Consider the following 21,966-nt stretch of genomic DNA (forward strand, 5'->3'; position numbering starts at 1 on the left):
GAACTGATGAAGATAAAATAGAACTTTTTGGCCACAATGAGCAAAGGTATCTTTGGACAAAAAGGGTGCAGAATTTCATGAAAAAAACACTTCTCCAACTGTTAAGCATGAGGGAGGATTGATCATGTTGCAGCCAGTGGCACGGGGAACATTTCACTGGTAGAGGAAAGAATGAATTCAATTAAATACCAGCAAATTCTGGAAGTAAACATCACACCATCTGTAAAAAAGCTGAAGATGAAAAGAGGATGGCTTCTACAACAGGATAATGATCCTAAACACACCTCAAAATCCACAATGGACTCCTCAAGAGGCACAAGCTGAAGGTTTTGCCATGGCCCTCACAATCCCCCGACCTAAACATCATTGAAAATCGGTGGATAGACCTCAAAAGAGCAGTGCATGCAAGACGGACCAAGAATCCAACAGAACTGGAAACCTTTTGCAAGGAAGAATGGGCAAAAATCCTCTAAACAAGAATTGAAAGACTCTTAGCTGGCTACAGAAAGCGCTTACAAGCTGTGATACTTGCAAAAGGGGGTATTACTAACTACTGACCATGCAGGGTGCCCAAAATTTTGCTTTGGGCCCTTTTCCTTTTTTGTTATTTTGAAACTGTACAAGATGGAAATGAAAAAGTAAACTTGCTCAAAATATTAAAGAAATGTGTCATCTTTAACTTTATGCCTTTTGGAAATCAGGTCATCTTTTACTTGCTTAGCTATTCTCAGTAACAGAGATTTTGACCAGGGGTGTCCAAACATTTGCATGCCACGGTATATTGCTGCTCTAGATTTAAAGACCGGCATTACATTAAACTTTTTGCATATGGAGCTTTCTATATCTGTCTGTGATATTTTAATGATCCTAGTACATGTGTTGCATCAATTCTAAATGTAAATCCTTGATAAATCATTGCTATTACGCTTATTTATACTGTATCTCCACTAAATTTATATTATTTAACCTTTATTTTAGTGACCAGGATCCCAATGGAAATTATAAGTTGTGGGTTAGCAATATGATGCTACCGAATGTGTGCATGATATGAATGGGCTTTGTTATTAATTGCTCTGTGAGTTATTAAAAAGGCTTACCTAAGAAGAAAAGAGAGGCAGAGAGGAGATGTTTATGAAGTCTTTGTTGGAAGCTCTAAATGGAACGAAACTGAGTTAATCAGTCAAGCCTAAAGCATGGCAAATGGCCACCTGTTCTGTACTGGTTATTGGAGACTCTATGATGGGAAAAAACTTTCCTGAGCACTGCAGCCTTGGCAGTGATAATCCATATATTGCGAGAAATGTGGGGGGAAAAGATTATTCTTTGGACTCATGCATGTAACTGGAAAACTGTTCTCTGGGACGGAGAGGTAATTGGCTAAGGCATACACTTCATGGTGAGGCATGGCAGTGTGGAGGATCAGCAAGGAAATGGGGTCCTTGTCCATAGGACACTCAAAGCTGCTGTGCAGGTTGACAGTGTTGTTAAGAAGGCGTATGGTATGTTGGCATTCATCAACCATGGGATTGAGTTCAAGAGCTGTGAAGTAATGTTATAGCTGTATAACGCTTTAGTTAGACTCCACTTGGAGTACTGTGTTCAGTTCTGGTCACCTCATTACAGGAAGTTTGTGGATGCTATAGAGAGCGTGCAGAGAAGATTGACAAGGAGATTGCCTGGATTGGAGAGTGTGCATTATAAGAATGTTGAGTGAACTTGTTCTTTTCTCCTTGGAGTGACGGAGGATGAGAGGTGACCTGATTGAGGTGTATAAGATGATGAGAGGCATTGATTGTGTGGATAGCCAGATTTTTTTTCCCCCAGGGCTGAAATGGCTAACATGAGGGGACATGGTTTTAAGGTGCTTGGAAACAGGTACAAGGGGCATGTCAGAAGTAAGTTTTTCCACACAGAGAGTGGTGGGTGTGTGGAATGCACTGCCAGCGAATGTGGTAGAGTCAGATACAATAGCATCTTTTAAGAGACTCTTAGATAGGTACATGGAGCTTAGAAAAATAGAGGGCTATGAGGTAAAGAAATTCTAAGTAGTTTCTTGACTAGGTTACATGGTTGGCACAACATTGTGGGCCGAAAGGCCCGTAATGTGCAGTTGATTTCTATGCTTCTATGTAAAGGTAGATCAGAAATATAAATGAGAGGAATGAATTTTTGGAGGGAAGTTAGGATTTTAATCATGTTTCCTTATGTAGTCTGCAACTTATACTCAAATCCAGCAGGTGAGGTCTACATACTGCAATTATGCCAGTGTGCCTAATACTCTTTATCTGAATTTTGTCAAGGAGTGTTTACTTTTAATGAGTTTACAGTGAACAAAGTTGATTCATATTGAAGTCATGATAAGGATAGAGAACGCATCATGAGTCACAATTCAGATTACCTAAAAAAAAATGAGAGTTCATTGAAAGCAGATCAGATGAACCACTCCTATGGCCTTTGATGCACACAGGCTGAAGTTCAGTGTCTATTCATTAAGAACACTAAAGCAAACTTTCAAACAATTTCACTGCATGCGTTTCATTTGAGTTGAGTTAGGGTAGGAGCAATGAAAAAATGGCAAATGTACAAACTTTTTAAAAATTATGCTAATCGTGTATAATTGAAGAGCGATAACAAGGGAAAACACATGGAAGAGTCAAATGAAGTTGAGAAATATAAGTGTCTTTGGAACAGCCAGTATGTGAACAAAATGCTGTAGTGTAATGTCTTGGTGATTGATCAATTAACTTATTTTGCCCTGGGATAAATAAAGTTCAAATTTTAAAGTTGTTTTAGTTTAAAATAATAATATAATCAAATTCACGAGAACTTCTGCAGATGCTGGAAGTCCACAGCCATGCACACAAAATGCTGGAGGAACTCAACCAGGTCAGGCAGCGTCTCTGGAAAAGAGTTAACAGTCGACGTTTGGGGCCTGAGACTGAGAGTGAACGTCGGGGGGGGGGGGGGGGGGGGGCTTGAAGAGGCTGGTTGGAAGGTGACCCACTCCTGGCTTGACCTATCACCCTCCAGGAAGCCTCTTTTCACTCCCCCCCCCCTCTGCAACAATTGGACGTGGAATCGGCAAAGTAACAGGGGGGAAAAAACTCTATTACTCAAATCTTTTCCAACAGGAGTTAGAAACTTTGCAGATACATCCTAATATATTGGCGAATTAGTTATGTTTTAAGTATTGATATGCATTTAGTAAACAAACTTGAGAAATACTATTCTGAAACTACCAACTTCTTGTCTGTTTCTTTTGGGGCTTTAATGTAATTATTTAGTTTTATACATTTCTCATTCATTATTAGTCATGTTTGAGTTTTATAACTTGGACAGCAATGTTTACTACATGGGCGGCAACTTCCATTGAAGCCAGGAGCGTTCAGCTGATTGTTACCATGCTTCATGGTTTGAGGCAAATGAAAACCACAGTGAAGCTGTTCTAAACGCCTTTTGCTTTTCTTTTGAAAATAACACAACTCAACTAGACGCGCACGCGCACGCGCGCGCGCCTGTGTACCACCAAGATAACACTGATGTCAGTTTTAAATGTTCACTGCTCATTTGGTATCTTTTCATTTTGTTATAGTCCACACCTCTTGGACAACGCAGTTTTTAAATGCGATGGTTTCGGTGCAAAAGCATTGGTTTCACATTCGGATTTTGGTTTTCGCCGTAGATCAGACGGGGCTGTTACTATTTGCGGATAAGAAGTTGCAGCCGATACTGTAAAACTTCCTGTATCGTATTTCTGCCTTTCTATTGGACGCAGGTGGCCACATAGTCGGAGGAACGCTCATGCAAATATTCGCAGCTCAGTTTTGATCTCTGCCTCCCTCGCTGGATATTGACAGTGAAGTGGAGAGATGTCGGGGCGGCAGGCTGCATCCTTGCCTGCAAGAGTTTAAACTTCTGGTCGAAACTCTCGCTCCAGCTCATGATTTCCCCACGTGGGTTGCTGTGAATCTTCCAACTGAAGACAGCGGGACTGCACTGAGACTGGAGCGCTATGTCTGAAATGTCAAGTTTTCTGCATATTGGAGACATCGTGTCTCTGTACGCGGAAGGTTCCGTGAATGGCTTCATTAGTACCCTGGGGTAAGCGACCAGTCATTCTATTGCACTCACCGCGAAGCCCGGCCGCCTGCTGCGCTCATTCGCAGGCTTTCAAAACTTCAAGCAAAGTTCGACTACGATCTTTTCTGGGTGCTAAGTGGAAGGGTTGTGTAGGTACAGCAAAAACTTTAGCTCAGTGACTCTGCTGGGTCCTAACGTCCGTCATATTCCGCACTGTTAGTTAAATTGGAAGCTGAATGTTTGTCACAGATTAATAGGTTTAAGCTGAGAATTAAACAAATTCAAAAGTTATTTCTTATTGTGCCCCTGTTCTGGCGTTGGTCTACAGTGTATGTAATATATTTTACAGTTGTCCTGAAAATTTGCTATCGAAATAACTCACTGCTGCTTACATTATTACCTCCAGAACTTTCCCAGCATACTGACTTTTACATGTAATATACCACTTTGGATGTTCCAAGGATAAGAAAGGGTGTTTTAAAATACTGTACCAAGATTTTCTAAATCTATTCTAATTTGCTATTTTCTTAGATTCACAGTTTTTTTCCCATTACACTGCAGACCACCCCTTTCTTCCCCCAAAAAGAGGTCACATATTTAACAGAGATGACCACTGAGAGATCTACCACACTGGTAGATCTTAGATTTTGAGGTGCACCTGATTTAAAAGGGGTATTTCTCCAAGAAAAAGACATGGTTTTACAAGAGGCAGCCAATGGGAATAAAGGGAGTCTTTTCTGGCTGGCTAGCGGTGATTAGTGGCGTTCTACGGGGGTCTACGTTGGGTCTGATTATTTTTACATTATATGTCAATAATTTGGATGATGGCATTGATGGCTTTGTTGCAGAGCTGGAAGACAATATGAGGACAGGTGGAGGGCAGGTAAATAGGCTACAGAAGGGCAGATGGAATACATTGTCAGGGAATGTATGGTCGTGCACTTGGGCATAAGAAATGAATGGGTTGACTATTTTTTAAATTGAGAGAAAATACAAAAAAGCTGAGATGCAAAGTCTTTGTGCAGGACTCCCTAAAAGTTAATTTGCAGGTTTAATCTGTGGCGAGAAAGGCAATGCAATGTTAGCATTCATTTCAAGAGGACTAGAATATAAAAGCAAGGATGTAATTTTGAAACTTTATAAATCACCGGCGAGGCCTCGATTGGAATTTTGTGAGCAGGTTTGGGCCCTATCTTAGAAGGTGGAGAGGGTTCAAAGGAGGTTCACAAAAATGATTCCAGGATTGAATGGCTTGTCGTTCAAAAAGTGTTTGATTGCTTCGGGCCTGTACTCACTGGAATTCAGAAGAATGAGGGGTGACCTCATTGAAACCTATTGAATGGTGAAAGGCCTTGATAGAGTGGAAGTGGAGAGGTTGTTTCCTATGGGAGGAGAGTCTAAGAACAGAGAATACAGCCTCAGAGATAGAGTGGCATCCTTTTAGAATGGAGATGAGGACGAACTTCTTTAGCTAGAGAGTGGTGATTCTGAGAATATTTGCCACAGGCAGTTGTGGAGGCCAAGTCTTTATGTACAGTATATTTAAGGCAGTGGTCCATAGATTCTTGAATGATCAGGGCACGAAAGGATACGGGGCGAAGGCAAGAGGTTGGGGCTGGGAGGAAAATTAGATCAACCATGATGGAATGGCAGAGCAGACACAGTGGGCCAAATGGCCTAATTCTGCTCCTATATCTTATGGTCTTACATTCGTTTGGAGAAAAGGCTGGTGTTCCTCTCATCAAAGTGGACCAGCTGCAACATTATCTATACAAACAAGTAAAAATGTGGACCAAACTTTTAATATTTTGATACGTTAAAACTATAAGTTATGAAAAAGTACAAAAAAAATTGAAGGGTGCAGTGACAGTGCTTAGAAGGAAATTAGCTTTAAACTGAGAAATCATTGGGCATATCTTTTATTAGCTTAAATGTGTGAAATTTATACAATACTAAATTGTAACATTTGTGATCATGCTCAAGAGAATTAACAGATATCATTGCAAATCTCTAGAAAAAAAACTTGTCTTTGTTTTTTTTTGTGTCCTTGGAATATTTCAATTTGAAATATCTTACTGGTACCTATTTTTGTAGGATGTGAGGCTACTCATCCACGCACAGCAAGATCCAACTGAACAGTAAAGATTTGATGTCTATTTAATTATAATATTTTATTCCCCCCCACCCCAGGGATCTGTATCAACCACTTAACATTACACCATATTTATTTGTGACTTGGATCAACAATAAGGAGTTTGTAGATGACTGTAATTTTGGAAATGTAGGTGAAGGAGTTTGCAAAAGGAATGGACAAATTATGTAGCTAGCGCCATTGATTGTGCAATTAATCAATACCAAGTGTGATATCATCCACTTTGTCCTCACATAGATTTGATTATTTTTTTCAAACAGTGAGGAATCAAAAAAAACTTTAGAAAGCGAAGAGGGTTGGGAGTCCAAATACAGAAATTATTGTAGGCCATTAGATATCAGAATCAGAATCAGGTTTATTATCACTGCCATGTGACATCATATTTGTTAACTTATAGATAGAAAAAGGAATAAAGAAGTGTATAGCAATAATGGCTTTTTCTTTCAAATTGCTGAAACACAAAAAAAGAGGTATTTATACACCAGTTGCAAAGAGCTTTAGACAGACTTTATCTGGAATTTTGCCTTCGCCACTGAGCAATGTATTGCAGGAACCTCATTCTTGATAATTATGATATTTTAGAAACAGCTTCTTCTCCTCCATTTGATTTCTGAATGGTCCACGAGTACTACCTCATTAGATTGCTCTGTTTTTGCACTTTTAGAAATATTTCTTATTGTAACTTATGGTATTGCTGCCATAAAGCAACAAATTTCTTAACATATGTCGGAGATTATACAGCTGATTCTGATTCTAAATGCACTGTCAATTGAAGTTAATATAACTAAAATGTAGTGTTTAGTATTGCAGAATTTCTAAGCACTTGATGTTGTCTCAGAACAATACTGGAATTTAAGGGTTAAATTCTGAGGAAAGCTTGCCTGAACTTTGGCCTATTCCCCAGTGTATAGAAATTTGAAAGATAATATGATCAACAAAAATGCTAATAGCATTTGCATTGTTAGATCCTATGAAATGAATTCCTTTCAAGGGACTTAATGCAGAGTGGTATAGTTGGACCATTCAGTGGGAAATTTCTTCACACAGTTTTGCAGAAATCTGAAGCTGTATCTGCCAATGGCTACAAATGAGGAGTCAAGTAAAAGCTTTTAAGATTTATAATTTAACAACTTATTAAATATTCAGCAGGGGTTAAAATGTGGAGTGAAGTTACTACGTAGCAAAGATCAGTAACATATTCTGTTGTGTTATTGAGTCCTGTTGAAGGGTCTTGGCCCAGAACGTCGACTGTCTGTTCCTTTCCAATGATGTTCCCTAACCTGCTGAGTTCCTGCTGCATTTTGTGTGTTATGTAGCAAAGATCAATACTTGTGTTTCTAGTTCCATCTTCAATTAATTAATTGTTTTTTCATAATGTTGTTCTCAGCACCATATTCTCTAATTTGCAGAGGTCAATAAAGGAGGCAAGTTATGCTTGGGACCAGTGAATCATTCCAAAATACGCATTTAATAAAAAAACATTAAAATAGTAAAGATTATAGATGCCTGACTCCCTTGAATAGTATTTATTGATATTAACAGGCTGATTTCATCCACTTTTGACCTTCTGAATATTCATTTGGACTTGAGTAGTATATTGATGAGCTGGAAAAGTGTCAGATGTTGCAGCCTTTTGATCTTTCTATGAAGTGGGTGGATTTGGCCCTCAGAGAAAATAGTAAAGTTGAAGGACTGAAGGAGGTTACAGAACAACGCAGCTTGACCATATGTGAGAAGAAGGCAATAGGCCTTGAGATGTACAGTATATAACACAAGTAAGCTTATTAATGGCTTGAAATATGGTCAAACTCCCCTATAAAATTATTGTAAAGACATGAAAGAACATTTAACTTGAGTGCTTTCAGGAATTTTTCTGAGCTGGAGAGTTGGTCTGTGCAATTAAGAATGAAGACAATATAGTTCGTTCATACCGCAATTACCCTTCTCCAAGAGTCCCTTAACAAGATGTTTGAACATCTTACTTAATTTTCAATGCTAGGTTTAAAATAACTTTCAACCCAATTGGTTTCTTGATATATTACTCTAGAAAAGCATACATATACACTTTATAAATTAATCTCCTGCCTTATTGCTGCTTCTTTGACATATCCAATCTATATGAAAGAACTCAAGTCAAGTCAAGTCATTTTTATTGTCATTTTGACCATAACTGCTGGTACAGTACACAGTAAAAACAAGACAATGTTTTTCAGGACCATGGTGTTACATGAAACAGTACAAAAACTATGTAAAAACACAGGAAAAAAAGCTACGCTAGACTACAGACCTACCCAGGACTGCATAAAGTGCACAAAACAGTGCAGGCATTACAATAAATAATAAGACAATAGGCACAGTAGAGGGCAGTAAGTTGGTGTCAGTCCAGATTCTGGGTATTGAGGAGTCTGATGGCTTGGGGGAAGAAACTGTTACATAGTTTGGTTGTATGAGCCCAAATGCTTTTTGGTGCCTTTTCCCAGGTGGCAGGAGGGAGAAGAGTTTGTATGAGGGGTGTGTGGAGTCCTTCATAATGCTGTTTGCTTTGCGGATGCAGCGTGTAGTGTAAATGTTGGTAATGGCGGGAAGAGAGACCCCGATGATCTTCTCAGCTGACCTCACTCTCTGCTGCAGGGTCTTGCGATCCGAGATGGTGCAATTTCTGAACCAGGCAACTGTGGAGATGCTTGATGCATATTTTGTCAGGTTAAGTTCAATGAACAAAGGGTGCAAGCAGGCACGTGGAAGAATTTGAGCAGAGCTGGTGTTGAAATCTTTTTCTACTGAACTTTGCAGAATAACTCTGGGAAGGCACTGTGGTACATGAAAGTACTTTGCTTAGGATTTCACTCTACAATTCAGGCAAGGATCAAGCCCAAAGAGAAAGCAGTTGCAGCATGGTTTTCCTGGGAAGGCTGCTAAACTATTTGGGTAGAAAAGGCAGAATGTGCTGTGACTGTTACAACTTTGGGATGCCGTGTTGATTGCAACTGAATAAGGCATATTGCAGAGTGTATAGAACACAATGCTTGAAGAAGGCAACTTCTGGTAAGAACATCTAGAGCTTGTTTGCATTGGTTGTGAAGGGGTGAAGATGTAGAACACTCTCCTTTCATACCATCGGCAAATGGACAGTAAAGATCAGAATTGTTATACACCTGCAGAGGGAGTAACCAGTAACAGAAAGAGCACCTCTTGAAGAATTCATGAAAAACAGAGTAGGTGAATTCAAACTGTTGGAAGTTAATCAGTTCTGCTGTGGATTTGAACTACCATGGGAAGGGAATTGGAACCACAGGTTTAACAAGGTGAGGTACAAAGCAATAAGTCAAAGTTAGAATTGTTATCCAAATGAATAGGCTGAAGAAGCAAATATGAGCAGTAGCTGGGGTCAAAGTACAGAAAAAATAGTGAAAGGGAAAAATTAAAGGCACTATATACACAGCATTCATGATAAGGTGGATGATTTTTTTTTATTCGTTTCTAACTACAGAAAAAAAAACCCAGATCAAGATGAAGAACATTGATACAGTGCAAAAATAAACATACAATAACAATATGATACAAAGAAAGATAATTGAGAAAGCACCCAAATTGAAGACAAGTAAAATTAGTATCCTCCCCAAGCCCCGCAACACCAAAAAAACCTGCAGACCAACCACAACACAATATAGAGAATACAAATCAGGACAATCAAACCCCCAAAGCTGTAAATACACTTAGCAACAGAAGATATTAATGCCTAGTACCAAAAGAAAAAGGAGCTGAAAGCAAGGGACCAAAAAAAAAACCTTAGTTAAGAGGAAGTTATGAAAGTACTCAATAAAAGGTCCCCAGACCTTATGGAACTTTAAATCGGAATTAAGAACTGAATAATGAATTTTTTCAAGGTCTAAGCAGGCCATAATATCGTTAAGCCATTGAGCATGCATGGGCAGGGCAATATTTCTCCATCTAAGGAGGATTAAACATCTAGCCAGGAGAGAGGCAAAAGATAATATTCGACACTTAGTCAAACTCAGACGTAAATCTGTCTCACCCCAGAAACCGAACAAAGCAATTAAAGGGTTTGGTTCTAGGTGGTGATTCAGAATATACGATAACATTATGAAGACATCTTTCCAAAACTTCTCCAAGCTAGGACAAAACCAGTACATATGAATGAGAGAGGCCTCGCCCCTTTTGCATTTATCACAAAGTGGACTAATGTTAGGGTAAAATCGAGATAATTTAGATTTAGACATATAGGCTGTTTGAACAATCTTAAACTGTAAAAGGCAATGGCGAGCACAGAGTGGTTGAATTAACCGATTTGAGAATCAGATAAGTTTCATCAGATAAGGAGGTATTTAAATCCTGCTCCCATGCCATTTTAATTTTATCCACAGGGGCACGTCGTAAGGCTGCAAATTTATCTCGAATAAATGATATTAAACCTTTACCTAGTGGATTAATGGAAAGAAATAAGTCCATAACATTTTTCTCAGGCATTTCAGGGAAGTTAGGAATTAAAGGAACAATAAAGTGTCTAATTTGGAGATATCTAAAAAAATGGGCATTGGGCAGATTGAACTTAGCAGAGAGCTAAAGAAGCGAAGCGATTATCAATAAAAAGATCTTCAAAATGTCTAATGCCCTTCCCATACCAATCCTGGAATGCTGAGTCATACGAAGTAGGTAAAAAAAGGTGATTATGTAAGATAGGGCTAGAAACAGAAAAACCATGGAAAGCATAAAATTTCCTAAACTGAGCCCATATATGCAAAGCGTGTCTAACAAGAGGATTAACTATTAATCTGGACAAACTTCTAGGGAGTACAGAGCCAAGAAGTGCAGAGATAGATAAATCTTTAGTGGAGGTCAACTCCATTGCCACTCAATTAGGGCACTCGGGTTGGCCATGGAAAAAAGACCAAAAGGTAGCACAATGTATATTGGCTGCCCAATAATATAAACGAAAGTTAGGTAAAGCCATGCCACCCTCTTTTTTAGATTTTTGGAGATAATTATTAATTCTAGAGCGCTTATTCTTCCACAGATATGACAAAATAATAGAGTCTAAGGAATCAAAAAAAGATTTAGGAATAAAAATTGGGATTGATTGAAATAAATATAAAAGTTTAGGGAGAACATACATTTTAACAACATTAGTACGACCTACCAAAGACATAGATAGAGGTGACCATTGTAACAGACTCTGTTTTATATTTTATGAAAGATTGGCAAAATTTTCACGAAAGAGATCTTTAAACTTCCTTGTGACTGTAATCCCAAGATAAGTAAATTGATTATGAACTACTTTAAAAGGGAGATCACGAAATGTTAATTCTTGTACTTCTTTATTAATTGGGAAAAGTTCGCTCTTATGTAAATTAAGTTTATAGTCAGAAACTGGTCAAGAAGTGAAAACATTGGAGGTAAGGACGTAGACGGATTTGAAAGAAAAAGTAATAAGTCATCAGCATAAAGAGAAACTTGATGCTCAACACCCCCTCTCCAAATCCCGGTCAATTCAGGACAATTTCGAAATGCTATCGCCAAAGGTGATAAGGTGGATGATCGCTGTTTGAAATGGACTTATGATCTCAGGATTGTTTATTGTCATTCATCAGTTCACAAGAGTACAGGAGAGGGAAATAATGTTACTCTGGATCTGATGCAACATAAAAAAACACGATAAGCATAACGGGCACAATAAAAACTATATATATATATATATATATATATATACACACACACATACAAAAGGTTAGCTTATACACAGACTGATTGTATGTACATAAAGTGACACTGGGTATGGGGATATCTATCTGTACATAAGGTGATTCTGAGAGGAAATGATAAAATAGAAATGATCTAGTTGTTATTATGCAAATATGACAGCAGTTGACACAGAAGGTGGGAGCTGAATGTTTATGGGCATTTGATATTTACGCAAAAATGAAAAGAAGTGATCATGTTGTTAAGATTCATATGTAGTGGGAAATGATCCAGTTTGAGCAGATTGTAATTTAAAATTAGGAATCATTTGATTGGAAAATTATGGTGGGTCATTTATAGTATTATACACAGAATTAATCAGGAAGTTAGAGTTGCTTGTAATACAGTATCTGAAACAGCAAACTTGGGTGACTTTAATCTTCATGTAGACTGGATAAGGCAAATTAGTAGTGATAAGGCAGAAGATAAGTTTATAACATGTATGTAGCGTATTTTTCTAGAGTAATACGTCAAGAAACCAACGTGAGTGGAAGTTATTTTAGAACTAGCACTGTACAATTAGAGAAGATTCATTAACCAGCTTGTATAGGACTGTTGGAGAAGGGTAACTACAGTATGAAAGAATCTTAATTTGGTCGATAGTATATCACCTCTATATTGTATCTGAAACTAAAGTCTTAAAATAAAACAATGGAAACTATAGGGTGTGAGAGGAGAGTAAGCATTTGTTGTCCACTAAACTGCCTTTAATTTTCTGACACCGGACTTAGAGTTACTGCCTTATAGAGAAAGAATATATTCCCCAAGGGTACAAGTGCTTGCGAAGATGGTAAATTCATGAAAGATGATCCATTCATGTGTGACAGGGAAAATTAAACTGAAACAAAATAGATTTATAAAGTTCCAGAACTAACAGCAGGCATGGGGAATATGAGCATTTTAGAACTTGGGAAAGAATGACAATAAGAAGTGGAAAATGAGAGGAGACCAGAGAGAAACTTTGGCTAGAGCACCTAAAAAGAAGGGTAAATGAGAACAAACGTGCGACCCATGGACAGAGGTGGGAAAAATTGCAGTGGGGATTAAGGAAATATCAGAATAATTAAATAAACTCCAAGTTCTCTTCACATATAAAAACTGCTAGAGGAGAACATCCAGACAAAATTAAAGAATTAAGTCGTCAGTATATTTTAATGGGAGGCATTTTTTTGAGGGTCTGCTTAGTAGAATATATGAAGGAGAATGAATGAGTGTGGTGTATTTAAGAAGACTTGTGGTAAGTTGCTACACATCAAGTTGCTTAACACGATTAGAGGACTTGGAATTGTGATTGTTGCCCTAGAAAGGATTAAGAATTGGTTAATAGATAGCAAGTAAAGAGTGGAGGTAGATCTGTCTTCCTCACTTTGGCAGACAACACCCAATGGAGTAACTTAGCTAATGGGACCAAATGTCAAATTCGAAGTTCGCTGATCTAAACCTTGGAGGCATGAGTAGAGAGAACGTTAAAAAGGTCTCAAGGGGTTATAGAAAGCTTACCAAGTAGTCAGAACAAAGAAGATGGATTAGAAAGTGGATAGAAATTGAAATGCTTCATCAGATACAGGGCATGGTCCCATGGATGCTATTTGACCTGCTGGATTCCTCAAACACATTTTTCTCTCCGGATTCCAGCAGTTTCTGATGAAAGTGGCCTTGCAAGGTTTTAAGTATCTTTATCAGTCCCTGGGATCAAGGATGGCTTGCTCCCTCTGATGTTTTGAGCTGCCTAATGAGGTGGATGAAAAAATTTTTTAGTCTTTCAGACCACACAAGAAGCTTTGTGCGCTATCTTGATGTCCTGGCCTTAGAATAACGTGCATTCCGTCAAGCACCTGCACTGAAGATTCACCAACCTGCTTTTCAGTGTAGTGGCTTTGAGGAGAGATGGAGCAGACATGATTGGTATTCTCTCATTTAGGATAATGAGATGTTGTCACATTTAAGCTTGCAATTTTTTTTAATGAACTTACCAGAGTGGGTGCAGAGGCCATATTTCTCCTGGATAAGTCAAAAACGAAGAGTCATGGGCCTCAAAATAGTGGGTAATCTGTTTAAGATTGATATGAGGACAAAATCCTTCAGAATGACAAATATTTTTGAATTCTACATTCCAGAGGGCTGTGGATTTCAGCATTCAACAAATTCTTTGTATTTCCCATTCATGCTCTTAACATTCAAGTCTATTGAACTCCGATTTCATTCAAATCTGAGATGGATAGACCTGGATATTAAGGGATAGAGGAAACTGGAGCTGAGCGAATTGAATAGCTATAATCTAGAGTAGGGGTGTCAAACTCATTTTAGGTCATGGGCTGGATGGGGCAAAATGCAGCTTCATGCGGGCCGGATCAGTCGGGCACGTGCGAACGCAGCTTTCATTGCCTCCGTTTTTTCAGCCTGTTCTCATGTGTCTCAGTCTCTGCTATAACTACAAAGTGTTTCACTTCACAAATTCCGTTTCTTATGAAGAAGACTGCTGAGCAAGCATTATTTTTATGATTGGTATTAACTTACAATCATAGGCTTCATATCGCCGGGCCATTAATAATTAAAATAATAGATCTATCTAAAATGATCTCGCGGGCTGGATATAATTGTACGCCGGGCCGGATATGGCCCGCGGGCCTTGAATTTGACATCACTGATCTAGAGGAATGATAGACCAAGCTTGGAAGCCCAAATGATTTATTCCTGCTCTTATATTTTTATGTTCCTGTGTTTCTGCTTTCTAACACATGCACTTAAAATATCTGAAGCATGTTTTGTTGTGGCAAAGTAAGCTTGTGTTAGTGACCTATGCAGAGGGGATTCTGCTTAACCTGGTGTAGATTGCTGTACTACCAGTGAAGGGCGATGGGTTGCTCATGGACCTGAGATAAGGAACATAGTTAGACCAAATCACTTGAGTTGAGAGAGTACTCTTAAATTATCTGCTGCATTTGACATAAGATCCTAGCACCAAATGAGCTGTAGATACATTGGACCCAGCCAAGATGACTATTGATCAGATGGGTTTGGGAGGCACCAGGAAGTTTGGATCTTACAAATGTAGTTAACCTGTATCTACTAGTTACAGTCCTAACCAGGATGAGCTTGGAGAATGGAACACTGTTAACTATTCCTGTACAATCTCAGATAGAGAAGAAACGTATATCCATGGAAGAACATATGACAAAGGCAGGTGACTCCATCCAGAGAGCAAGTGCGGTGATCTTGGTATGGGTGATAAGAACTGATACTTTATAGGTGAAGTCTAAGAGAGAGTCCATTTGAAGAGGAATATATGGGTTAATAGTTTAGAGAAATGAAGAATGAGCTTTTTCAAGAACAGGAGAGGTAGAACATGGTCAGTGCATTCCAAAGCTGCATACATGCGACTAGTAGAAGATCCAAAGGTGCAAAGGTAAGGGTCACAGTGGAACTGCATGATGCAACGTGGGACAATGGTGCTATCAGGCCTGAAGTTTTGATGATCTCCTAGAGTATCAAGGAAAAGATAATTTATGGACATATGATCAGAAGGTAGCGCAATCCAATATGGTATTTAAAGCCTATTGCCCATCTCATGTCAGTGAGATAATGGCTGAACTTTCATCTCAGCACCACTTTGCTGCACTAACCCCTTGACTCTTCATTGCCCAACAATGTATGAAGCTCAGTCTTGAACATCTTCGGCTTTGGGTAGAGTATTCCAATGATTCAGCATCACGAGGGGGAAATTTAAAAAAAAATCTTCCTGCCTGTGCTCTTTGAAGCAAATCACATACTTATTGACCCCTGGCTCTGTTGTTCCAACCAGGAGAAATTAGCCTTTCATCTACCATAAGATTTTAAAGAAATTTTAAATTAAAATAATGCAAATAGTGTTTTTTTGAAACTTGGTCATCATGTCATGTTGGGTTTGAACCATTAGCAAACAAAGACTGCAGGGCAGCAAGTAAAACAGATACTGCAAATATTAATGAGAGATTTGCACAGAAAGAAGCTTTGAGAGAAACTACCTCAAGGTAGAAATTAATAGATATGGAGCACTGTGTGATGAGACTGAAAATGAAGATCAGGATGATGTCATGGAGTGGCGAACAGCTTGAGTCTAAACTGTGGTGGGGAAGGTGATGTTGCATTTACTAGGCAAAGTGAGTAGTTACATTCCTTGTAATGAACAGATTAGAAGTGAATTTGGTGTTTTGTTTTGATGTTTCATTAGAGAGTTGAGTTGAGGTAACCGCGTTGTCAACATCACTGTGAGAATCCACCATCAAATGTGGAAATTGACATGGGGTTACGTAGATAGGCCGTTTCAGTCAAGTCAGTGGTAGAAGGAATTGCAGAGCCTAGAAAAGGCAGATTATCTACAAGACTTCTGTTGTTCATGGAGCCATTAATTAACCTGAACCAGACTCAGATTTAGTGAGATCCCTAGCTATTTTCTAGCTTTGTGGACGTGATCATGAAAAATTTAAATGAATGATGCTTCCTCAGGCCTGAACCTCAGGAAGAGCGAGGTCCAGAGTCTACAAGGAGAGGAAATGACAATTGGATTGTGAAAATGAGTGTGCATGGGATTATTAAGGAAAAGATCAAGTTAGAAATGGAAAGGATTATGATTATTGCACTTGGAAATGTTTTTCTAATTATTTTCATTGAACCTGTTAAGATTAGGGGTTACAATTACATTTTGAAAGGTATGGGGTGGCACTGTAGCATAGTGGCTTGTATAATGCTAGTAAAGCGTCAGAGACCTGGTTTCATTTCCTGCCGCACTCTGTTAGGAGTTTTTATGTTCTCTCTGTGACTGCGTAGGTTTCCTCTCAGTGCTCTGGTATCCGCCCACATTTCAAAGATATACGAGTCAGTCGGTTAATTCATCACCTGTGTAATTGTTCCACCAAGGGCCCAAACGCTCGACTATTGCTATCCACCAACAAAGATGCCTTTTAAAGTATCCCTTGTCCACCCTTCAATAAATATGTTTCTACTCCCTGCATTCAAACAGATGCTGGAATGGGGGGGGGGGGGGGGGGGTGGTGGCGGTGTTCCAGAACAGAAAGTTATCCAGTGCCGGTCTGAGGAAATGGATGCGATTCTACGTGACTGCTTTGGGTCATTGTTCAAAGAGTCAGCTGCCAGTATGTCACTGCAATCACAGACTATCTATGAGTATGTTGAGGACTGTATATCAAAGAAGAGGCCTTTGGTACACAATCTGGGTGTTTCCAAACCAGAACTCATGAATGAACCAGGAGATCCATTCTCTTTTGAAGCCTTGGCCTCGAGCATTCATATAACCACATAACAATTACAGCACGGAAACAGGCCATCTCGGCCCTTCTAGTCTGTGCATTCAAATTAGGAAATTCTGACCTTTACCAGATATCAACATATGACCTCTGTAAAGCATTACTGGAAATTGTGGTAGGAACACAACACCCTCCATAGCCTTGGAGATTCCTGTAGTATATTGAAGTTAAGCTAAATTTATAGTTGTGGGCAGTGTATATATACATTGTGCATTTAAATATGTATGTAAAATGAACAGATTAGTTTCATGTACTCTTATTTATTTCTTATCTTTAGTGAAAACTGGTATACTGTTCTTAAAAGGTACATACAGATACACTACACTGGATGTGTACTGTATATATCCTTTAAGATTACGTACACGGTGTTATTTGTTTTATGATGCATTGCTGTATCAGCTTCTGTTTGGTGTGGTGAATGCTGATAAAGGATGTTTGCTTAGCAGCTTTAGCCTTTGTCTTTGTGAACAGAAATGTTAAAAAAAACCCAGTGTTTACCAGTGTGCAGTAATCTGGAGATCTGGGTCCATGCTTGTGTTTTTCACAATGGAGCTGTTAAGTCCACACTGGTCAAATTTTGACAACAGCCAACGCTAGCAGTTGCTTGTGTGATGAGCGATAACTTCCCACTTATGGACTAAATAGGCTTATTTGTGTTTTGTAAGAGGTAAAAAGCTTAGTTTCACATCTGACTGACCATGCCTGTCAATCTTAATTCTTCCCGTGTCTGAAACCATGCAGAACCACATAACAGAGCTTCTCATTGGCTTACTTTGAAAAAGTGAAACACATTAGAGTAGTTGGTAAATAGACAGTAGATGCAGGAGTAGGCCATTCGGCCCTTCTAGCCAGCACCGCCATTCATTGTGATCATGGCTGATCATACACAATCAGTACCCCGTTCCTGCCCTCTCCCCATATCCCTTGACCCCGCTATCTAGAAGAGCTCTATCTAACTCTCTCTTGAATGCATCCAGAGGCTTGGCCTCCACTGCCTTCTGGGGCAGAGCATTCCACATATTCCACAGAGCATTCTGGGTGAAAAAGTTTTTCTGCATCTCTGTTCTAAATGGCTTACCCCTTATTCTTAAACTGTGGCCTCTAGTTCTGGACTCACCCATCAGCGGGAACATGCTTCCTGCCTCCAGTGTGTCCAATCCCTTAATAATCTTATATGTTTCAATCAGATCCCCTCTCATCCTTCTAAATTCCAGTGTAAAAAGAGCAGCTCAATAGCTAGATGATGAGTTTGTTGGTTGATCTTCCAGTCACCTATGCAGGCTAGTATCTTAGAAACATATGCTCTATCATCAATTAAATGTGATAATCTCTATAAAGGTATTGAGGGGGTGGAGATAGTTGCATCAACAAATGGAAATTTACAACCCGCCATAAAATTCCTTTTGGAGGATTAGGATTTGCATTCCATATCTCCATATATATCTAGCAACTGGAGTCTCTTAAATGAGGCATTGTGTCTGAGTCTAACGTAGCCAGCTTACTCATTGATAAAACTTCAAAATTTTAACATCCTGCATTGTTTGATGATTATTCAACTTCCTGAATATGTGTGATCATGCAGCAGTTTGCTTTTCTCCCCCAGTAAGAACGAAAGGTTTGAAAGAAAGATAAAGGCTATATTTTATGGAATAAATAACTGTATTGATGTAGTGCATTTGAGTCATCATGTACAGAATTTGTTCTCTGTCATTCAACGTGAATGCTGGGTTTATTGAATTACTTAGGATTATTCTGTGAGCCATCAAGTATTAAATTGTATAAGGCCACTATTCCAGAAAAAGAAATTGTGAACTACAGAATTGCCTTGTTTCTGCATTTAAACAATATTAAAATATTGCAACTAGCAGGATCCAGCTGTCAGTTTTCAGACCCAGATTTTTTGAAAGGTTCTTTTATGAACAGCATATTTCTAAGGAAAGATTATTAGCAAATGTCTCTGCTAGTAATTAACTCTGCTCTAGATTTAAACATCTGTGTAAGTTATGTGTACAATTGAGAAGTTTATTTCTCCCCACAAACAGGGAAAGTTGTGAGATATGTAGATAATGTGTCATGGTGTACAATGCTTACTCAGAAATTGAATAATTTGAATAAATGTATTTTCTAGGTATATCTAGAAATATGCTTATCAGTTTTGAGGTTTTGCCAACTACCAAGGACAAGTAGACTTAATTGTCTTAATGAGTCTATGTTGAATTAGCTGTCTGGTAAAGAGCCTTGGTTGTTGGTCTTTGTGTGTAAGTTTTCATTGATTTTATTGTATTTCTTTGTTCTACATTGAATCCTTGCCAGAAAATAAATCTCAAAGTAGTATATGGTGACATACATGTACTTTGATAATAAATTTACTTTGAACTTTTAAACAAAGACACTTTAGTGTTCATATGTCTTTTATGCCTCTGACTGTCATATAGATCTTTACAGCCAAATGTGCAGTTTTAGAGTCAAAGAGTTTGAATTTTGAATTCAATTTATCATTTTAATGTGCCAGCTAATTTATACATGAAATGTTACTCTAAACAATAATAACATAATGACCTGAGAACCTTATTTTTAACAATGATGATTGAAGAATAAATATTGTCCAAGACACTTGGATTCATCAACATCATTATGGGCTGTGCTGTGTGACATGATGGGTGATCATGATTTTATGACGATAATTGTTCTGGGCAAATTTTTCTGCAGAAGTGGTTTATCATTGCCTTCTTTTGGGCAGTGTCTTTACATGACAGGTGAGCCCAACCATTAACAATACTCTTCAAAGATTGTCTGCCTGGCATCTGTGGTTGCATAACCAGAACTTGTGATATGCACCAGCTACTTATATGACCATCCACCACCTGCTCCAGTGGCTTAACATGACCCTGATCAAAGGGGCTAAGCAGGTGCTACACCTGGCCCAAGGGTGACCTGCTGGCTACTGGATGGAAAGAATGCCTTACACCTCCTTTGGTAGAGATGTATCTCTTACTTTCCACCCAACTCCTAGATTATTCAAATAAAAACAGAAAACTCTGCAAACGGTCAAGTGGCATCTGAGGCAAGGGTAATGTAAGCTGTCAGTTTGTGTTACTGTTTCCCATTGAATTGTGCCAGAAGGCTCATATGCATAGATATCAGGTGAGGCCAATATTGGACTGAATGAAATTCATATAGTAGTGATCGAGACCAGTAGGAAAAGTGGAGAAAAAGAAAAATTATAATGCAAACAAACCAGGATTAGTGTTCATTGCAGTGAAATTGTACCATGTGATCTCTTTTGCCATTGGTCTATAAGCATAGCCAAAAACAGATTTATTGATCCCAAAGGAAATTATAGTTTCACAGTAGCATTACAGATGCACAGATAGATAAATATTAAAAGAGAAGTAAGAAAGAGTAAAAACTAAGTTATCTCAAACAGTCTATAGGTTGATTTATTATAGAATCTAATGGCCAAAGGTAAGACTGACCTCATATAGCGCTCTTGGGAGCAGCACAGTTGCCTTAGTCTGTTATTAAAAGCCCTCCTCTGCTCAACCAAGGTGGCATACAGAGGGTGAGAAACATTGTCCAGAATAGGGCAGGATTTTCCTGAGGGTCCTTTGTTTTATGACAGCCTCCATTGTTTCCAGTTTGACTCCTATAACAGAGTCAGTCTTTCTAATCAGTTTATTGAGCTTGTTGGCATCACCCATGTTGATGTCATTGCCCCAGCAATTTGCCGCTGGCTGACAACATTGCTTCAAGCAAATTAAACTATGAAGTGCAACATGTCACTAAAGATTTATTTTCTGCATACCCGTTTAGACTTCCAGCCTGCAAGTCTTGGCACTGCCAGTGACAAGCGTGGTGAAAGGTTTCACCAGGACATTGCGGTCACGGAGAAACAGTATCAGGACAACTGGAATCTATCAGTGCTGGCTGATTATTGTTTGACGCTTAAGTGAGAAACCTCAGACACTGAGCACAACTGAAAATCCTCAACAACACATTTTTAGATTAGTTGAACTATTGCAAAGCATAAGCACCATTATGCAATTAAACACATTATATTAATTTCTCATTTCTTCAAATTCCTATGAGATACAAGTTGTCTGAAATCATATTTGTGTTCAGTTTCAAGCCGTCTATCATAAACAAAAAAATTCTCAGGAAGCAATGCTTTAGAAAAAAGTTGTTGTCTATTGAAATTATTCAAGTCAAGTTTATTGTCATCTAACCATATACATGGATATAACTTATATAACCATGTAATGTCTATAGAAATGAAACAATGTTTCTTCAAACCAAGGTGTAAAGCACAATAGTATACATAACACGTGATATACACGTGATAACTTATGAAGGTATGGATAAAAACTACAGATGAATCACACATAAATAACAAGCTAAAGAGCATTAGTTTTAAATATTGGAAGGTATGGAACGGATTAAACAGCGACACTTTGAATACTATGCAGAGGTAAGTTCAGAAGCCAAATGCCCTGAGAGAAGAAGCTGTTCCCATCCTGACCATTCTTGTTTTTATGCATCATAGTCTCCAGCATGATGGTAGAAAGTCAAAGAGGATGCCAGATAGATGGGTGGGATCCTTAATAGTACTAAAGGCCCTGTATGCAGCGCTCCTGATAAATGCCCCAGTGGATGGTAGGGAGCTGTCGATGATCC

General features: G+C 38.6%; 1 protein-coding gene across 1 annotated transcript in view; it reads left to right on the forward strand.

Moving 5' to 3' along the window:
* The first annotated feature begins 3,344 nt into the window (after positions 1–3,344).
* The window catches only part of itpr3 (inositol 1,4,5-trisphosphate receptor, type 3), a 315,156-nt gene continuing 296,534 nt past the window's right edge, over positions 3,345–21,966 (forward strand). The window contains exon 1 of the mRNA XM_059950461.1: positions 3,345–4,101. Within this exon, the coding sequence (XP_059806444.1) occupies positions 4,013–4,101 (89 nt within the window). The 5' untranslated portion in view covers positions 3,345–4,012. The remainder of the gene's footprint in view (positions 4,102–21,966) is intronic.

The sequence above is a fragment of the Hypanus sabinus genome, chromosome 25 (genome assembly GCF_030144855.1).
Source record: "Hypanus sabinus isolate sHypSab1 chromosome 25, sHypSab1.hap1, whole genome shotgun sequence".
NCBI lineage: Eukaryota > Metazoa > Chordata > Chondrichthyes > Myliobatiformes > Dasyatidae > Hypanus > Hypanus sabinus.